The sequence below is a fragment of the Chroicocephalus ridibundus genome, chromosome 15, assembly GCF_963924245.1.
Source record: "Chroicocephalus ridibundus chromosome 15, bChrRid1.1, whole genome shotgun sequence".
Lineage (NCBI taxonomy): Eukaryota > Metazoa > Chordata > Aves > Charadriiformes > Laridae > Chroicocephalus > Chroicocephalus ridibundus.
Genome location: NC_086298.1, coordinates 11,663,246 through 11,669,245, shown reverse-complemented (window position 1 = coordinate 11,669,245; position 6,000 = coordinate 11,663,246). Strand labels below are relative to the sequence as shown.

The 6,000-nt window shown below is 55.1% G+C and overlaps 1 protein-coding gene across 10 annotated transcripts in view; it reads left to right on the top strand.

The window, feature by feature from the left end:
* Positions 1-395: 395 nt before the first annotated feature.
* ADAMTSL2 (ADAMTS like 2) overlaps positions 396-6,000 on the top strand; it is a 28,624-nt gene continuing 23,019 nt past the window's right edge. For 2 of the 10 annotated variants that reach the window (XM_063352718.1, XM_063352715.1), the window contains exons 1-6: positions 397-578; positions 782-1,025; positions 2,079-2,190; positions 3,248-3,390; positions 4,499-4,601; positions 5,545-5,623. In XM_063352718.1, coding sequence (XP_063208788.1) covers positions 856-1,025; positions 2,079-2,190; positions 3,248-3,390; positions 4,499-4,601; positions 5,545-5,623 — 607 coding nt within the window. In that variant the 5' untranslated portion in view covers positions 397-578; positions 782-855. Of the gene's footprint in view, positions 579-781; positions 1,026-2,078; positions 2,191-3,247; positions 3,391-3,735; positions 4,094-4,498; positions 4,602-5,544; positions 5,624-6,000 lie in introns of those variants that run through there. The other 8 variants (XM_063352723.1, XM_063352719.1, XM_063352717.1 and 5 more) reach the window with 8 other exon arrangements.

Here is a 6,000-nt window from a genome sequence, read left to right as displayed (position 1 = left end):
GGGGCAGCGGGTACCGGGGGTCGGAGGGGGCGCAGCATCTTCCCGGGGTGGGGGAGCTCAGCATCTCCCCGGGGATGGGAGCTCAGCATCTCCCCGGGGGATGCCCGGGGGGGGGGGGGGTGGGGGGGGCCCGGCGCTGCGTGTGCCGGGCGGGCGGCGGCGGGGACGCATGCGTGCGGGCTCCCCCCCCCGCCTGTGCCCCCCCGGCCTCGCCGCAGGAAACCGGCTGGCGGCCGCGGGCCGGCGCCGGGGGAGGCGAGGGGTTAACCGGGGTGGGGGCATCCCGGGCCGAGAGGTGTGAATTCCGCCCGCTCCCCCCCCCCCGCTTCTCCATCCCTCCATCCCTCCACACCCCCCCCCCCCCACCCCCCCCCGCCGCTATAAGAGCGGCCGGCGCGGGCTGGGGGGAGCCACTGCGGCGGCTCCTCCTCGCTGGAAGCCCCGGCGCTTTTGGCTGCCCTTTGAAGTCGGAGAGGGAGAAGGAGGGAGGGAGCGTCTGGGGCCGCCGCTCCGCGCCGCCGCCGCCGCTACCGCCCGGCCCCGGGAGCATCGTCCCCCCCCGGCCCCGCCGCATCCAGGTACGGCCCCGGCCCGGCCCCGCGGGGGTCCGGCCCCGTCCCCGCTCCCCCGAGCCCCGGCAGCGCTGCCCGGCGCCGCTCTCCGCCCTCCGGCATCGCCCGCCCGCCGCCGGCAGGTCCAGGGGCTCCCTCCGGTACCGCGATGCTCGTCGGCGACATCCCTCCCCCGCTTCTTTAATTTTTTCTTCTATTTAAACATGCAGCTCTGAGCGACTCTAGGATAAACCCTGAGCGAGCTCGGTTATTGGCTTTGAGTCAGAAGTGTCTGGAAGCCTTAATGAAAACCAAGTGTAAGGCAAGTCTCAGCCACCTGTCCCCGGGATCCCCAGCCAAGCGCTCTGGGCTTCCATTAATCAATGGATCTGCCTCTTGGAAAGTGTCTTTTGCATGTTGGACCTCTACCCTGGGGCGATCGCAAAGCAGAGTTGGGGACCTGGAAGCCCTCTGGTAATTTCTCTAAGCCAGATACCAAAGCCGTGCTGGCACTGCTGGCGGTTCTGCATTTCCAAAACTGCCGCAAAAACCCTTGCAAGAAGGAAAGAGGAAAAAAAAAAAAAAAGGGGTAGGAAAGAAGCTCTTTATGTTGCAGGTCTGCAGTCCTGCCCCCTCTCCCCAGGAGCAGCCCCTCTCCCTCCTCCCTACTTCCCAAAGACACTGTCTAGTTACTTTTCAAGGGAAATTAGCTTAGGGGAGAATATTTTTTTTTTTTTCTTTTTCTTACAGACATGAGCTGCTTTGATTGCCTGGAAGCATGATTTCCTGAAACCTGCTCCTTTCTGGCTCTTGCAGTGAGGTTCACAATAAAACGTATTGTGGTTTTGAGCTGGGTTTTATTTAAGAAAATGCCATTCTGGGTTACTCTCTTTCATGAGGCAGATGGAGAGAGAGATGAAAGGCTGACACTTGGGATACTTCATTTCTGCTCTTTAATTGTGGGTGGTTTCTTTTCTATAAGAACAGGCTTCTTCCCTGGGAATCGGTGGGAATTAGAGTGGAACAAATGAAAAAGGGAAAAATAATGGCTGTTAATTGCATTTTTTTGTCTATGAAGCCTTTCACCTCGTTCTTCCAGGAGCAGTTCTGTAAATGAGGATATTTAAATGCGCTGCTTTTATAGATCCAGGGACGCTTCTTGTTACTCGCTGCCTCCTGTGCAACGCTTGCTTTGGTGTGAGCCACGTTCTCTTCCAAGGCAGGCTGGGAGCCTCGGCTCGCACTGGTGGTATCAAGCGCAGCCACTGGGAACCAGTGCAAAGTTGTGGTTTGGAGGATAGCAACCGAGACGGGATGTGAACCTGTACCGTGTTAATGCTGCCATTAATTAAATATAACTTCAGGATGGAGCCCTTGCAGTCACTGGTGGTTGGTGTCACTTAGCTGACCGGGAATGCCGAAGAAGACACGTGCTGTGTAACCCAGGCTGCGAAACGGCCCCTGCTCTCGCCGGGTGGTGGGGCTGGATGGGAGTTTTGCTTAGTGTGGGGTCTGGTTGCTTTCCAGGATGAAGATATCTAAGTGGAGGTGGAGCAGCATCTCCATCAGTGCGCGGTCCCAGCTGAAAGGCACCCTGGCCCTTCTTCTCGTGGGCAACGTTGCCTTTGTGATCGCTCAGGTAAGCCCATCGCCTTGCTGGGACATCCCTGGGCTTTAAAATGGTGCGGGGTCTGGGATGGGTAACCCCTGGGACTTGCAGGACTGGTCTGCGCGTGAGTCGGCGCTCCAGCAAATGTGAGGATGTGTGACTTGGCCCAGCTCTTTAGTCTGGGCTTAACTCAAGTTGTACCATCCATGGCTAAGAGGGGGCGCAGATCACTTCCAGGGCTCTGGAAGGCCGTGCCCTGTTCTGGAGCGAGCACCGCTTCCCTGGTCCCTGCAGTGGTTGGAACTTTCATGTACTTTGCCTGGAATATTATTATCCCTTTCCCAGTAAATCCAGAATTAATAGAGCTCCCCTAACCAGCTGGTGATTCTGGATGGAAAAAGACATCCCTACCGTGTAATGAGCAATAGCTGGGACCCCCCCAGGAGGTTCTGCGCCCCTTGTGAAGGGATGCGAATGCCTTACTGAGCCCAGCCATGTGGTGGTGACACTGCTGGTGGAGCAGCTCCTTTGCCCTCTGATGCATGGTCACGCTGCTGCCTGAGCTGGGGGTGTCAGGGACCCTCCTTGACCCTCAAGTGACAAACCTGTACTTGCAAAGAGAGCACATGGCCTCCTCCCGCCTGCTAGCGTCCCCCGGCATGCTCTCCCACTGCAGAGTGGATTTGCAAGGGTTTACTCCAGCTTTCAGTGAAGCTCTTGGCTGCAACAAGCTCTTCAGCTCCCTGAATTCATGGTGGAGCAAGAATCAGAGAGCACCAAAAGACTTGGAGAGTTTAGGGTTGTTTGGGAGCTCTGTTTTGCCAACTGAGAGAAACAATGAACATTTCCTTTCCCGAGGAATCCCAAATATTGCCATTTCATTCCAATTTGTAATGAAAACACAATTGGAAAAATCCAGGGTTTCTTGCGAGATGGCAATCTCGGGCTTGACCTCAGATGGAGAAGGAGATGCGCCGTTCGCTTGGGGCAGGTTGGGCGAGGGATGCCCTCAGCCCCCCCGCGCAGGCTCTGAGGTGCGGCTGCTGACTGCTGCTTCTCTCCCCGACCCACCTGGTGCCTCAAGCAGGACCTGGCACAGACCTCCAACAGCCTGGAGGAAGGGGCAGACGTCACCGCGTACTGGTGGGGCGAGTGGACCAAGTGGACGGCGTGCACCAGGACGTGCGGGGGAGGCGTCAAGTCCCAGGAGCGGCACTGCCTGCGGCAGAGGTACGGCGCCCGCCCGCCAGGGTGCGGGGAGCTCCAGCTTGCTGGAGGTAGACTTGATCCAGAAGGTCATCGCTCAGCAGATAAGCACTTGGTGAGAAGGTGTTGTCTGTCAAACGCTGCTTGTGGAGAAGGTAAGTATGTCCCTGAGCGTGCTGCCATGAGGATGCTGTGCCCGGAGGACCAGCCAAGCTATTCCTGTGCTGGCCCTGAGGTGTCTCCTGCGGGGATCGGTGCAGATGGGCAGCAGACATGGTGTAAGCCCGTTCTCAAGGCTTCTGGGCACAGGGGCCAGGACACTGTGGTGCAGGGTTGGTTGGGGACCCGCTGATCCCGGCTGTTCTGTGCATGGCTCTGCCTTCTCCGGGCGCTGTGGTTGCCAGAAGGCACCTTGCAAATCTTGTCCCCAGGGCCTTGTCCCCGTGATACCTCCTAGGGAGCTGTAATAAGAATAATTGTTGCTGCGGGTAGCCAGAGAGACCTTTGCTCTCAGCTCCAGTGAGACTGCCCTAGATGTCTGTGTGGCTCTGCTACATGGAGGCTGAGCTTACAGAAGCAGGGGACAAATATATTTAAAAAAGGGAAAAGAAGGCTTTCTGACCCCTGTCTAACCATCGTTTCTTTATTCAGAAGAAAGTCAGTGAGTGGGCTGGCTAATAAAACTTGCACTGGAACATCCAAAAGATACCAGCTCTGCAAAGTACAAGTAAGGATATCCTTTTTCTCATCAGGAACACCCGATATAAAACGTGGAAAATCATGCTCGCTTCCTGCGATGGCATTTCTGGGCCCCTTGGAGAGGTGACACCGTTTCTCCTGTAGCTGTCACCCTGTTGTTCCTCCAAGCCAACAGGAGTTCCCTCCTTTGGTGCCCATCACCATCGTGTCGGGGCTTTGGGCCTTTTGCGTGCGCTGGGGGCCATAAAACCCCGCGGGTAGTTCTTGCACCATCTCCCGGGGGGGTTTCTCCTGGCTGTCCCTGCGGCGGGAGGAGGAGGATGTGGCTCTGGATGGGGCAGGCGGTGGAAACGCTCCTTGCAGCCGGTCGAGATGTGCCAGAAACCTTTCCCGCATTTTGTTTTCATCAGGATATTAATGTATCCCATTCTAGGAGTGTCCTGCGAACGGAAGGAGCTTCCGAGAAGAGCAGTGTTCATCATTTAACTCCCATGTGTATAACGGCAAAACGTATCAATGGAAACCTTTATATCCTGGTAACAAGACATTCTTTGTGTGTTTCATAATGCTTAGCCAAAATATTTTGATAGTTATGATGCTATAGCCTGCGGGAAGGCTCCTCCTCTCCTGTTTTAAAGTGATTTTTCAGAGACACAATCAGCTGCCTCCCAAGTTCAAAGGTGCGTTTTTGCAGCTGCAGGGTAGCTTAAAAATGAAATAACAACACGAATTCCTGGCTGTAGCTTGTGTTGGTCACAGCTCCCGAGCACCAGAGAGCTGGAAGGCTGGAGGAGGATGCGGGAGCATGGGGTGATGGGCTGCGCTGGCAGGGAGAGGCCGGCTCACCCCAACAAGTGTCCTTTGAGCTGGGGCCATCGCTGTCTGCGCTGCATTTCGGTGACATTTGCTCCCTCCCACACCCTTCACGGGCTCTGTCAAATGTCACCGAGATGCAGCCAGTGGGTTGGTCAGCCGGGGGGAGCGGCGCAGAACAGCAGGAGTAACGTGGGAGTCCGAGACTGAGATTTTTATGTTATTTCTAGGCACCTCACTCCCATTGAAATCAAGCATTAAACAAAAATCATGGCCAATTTTTAGAGCTATTGGGAATTCGGGACCTTTCTCCTGAGGAGGAGGCTCCTGAGCGCTGGTTCCTCAGATCCACGGTGCCATTTGGGTTTGGAAATAAAGACGGGGTCCAATGCAACTTTCTTGCTTTAGGGGTCTCTGTACATGCCTAAGAACAGCTACGCTTCATGAAATGACTTGTTGCCTCCTTTTATGTGAAGCGAGCCCCTGCCTCGCCAGCCTTCTGGGCAGGCTCAGCGTGGTAGAACTTGGCCCGTGGCAGGCTGGGTTGACTATAGCTCCTCGGCTGCTTTTGTCCCTTCCCGATGGCAAGGGGACAATTTCTTTAAAAGTACTTGCTCTTCAAGATGGTTCACCAGAATAGTTACAGTGAATTGTTTTGTTTTTTAGCAGGCGTTCACGTGGCTCCTGGGGGATTTGCAGAATAATGTTTTGACATTGATGCTGCCTTGCTTGGGCACGCGGGCCAGTGGGTATATGACCGCTCGCTAGTTGGCAGAGCTCCGCACTTAGCGTTGGGTTTCTGATGAAATGTGAATCTGTCATTTGCTTCCTGCGGGTATTACAAAGCGCGGGACTGCCGTGCCAGTGGGTGCAGCCAGCCAGCTGCCTGCAGAAAGCAAAGGGTGAATGGAGTCCGACTTGGGTGAATGTTTATGGAAAAGTTCTTGTGTTTTAAGCTGCTATGGTTTTGAATATAGTCTTAATTATATGTATGTTTGTATCAGTATATCTATATTAATTTAAGTCATGTATTAAAAGTTGATATGTGAGCATGCATATGTTTTTGTGTAATGTGTAGGGGTATCACTACTGCGAGTCCTTGCACAGAGTGGTGGCTCCTCC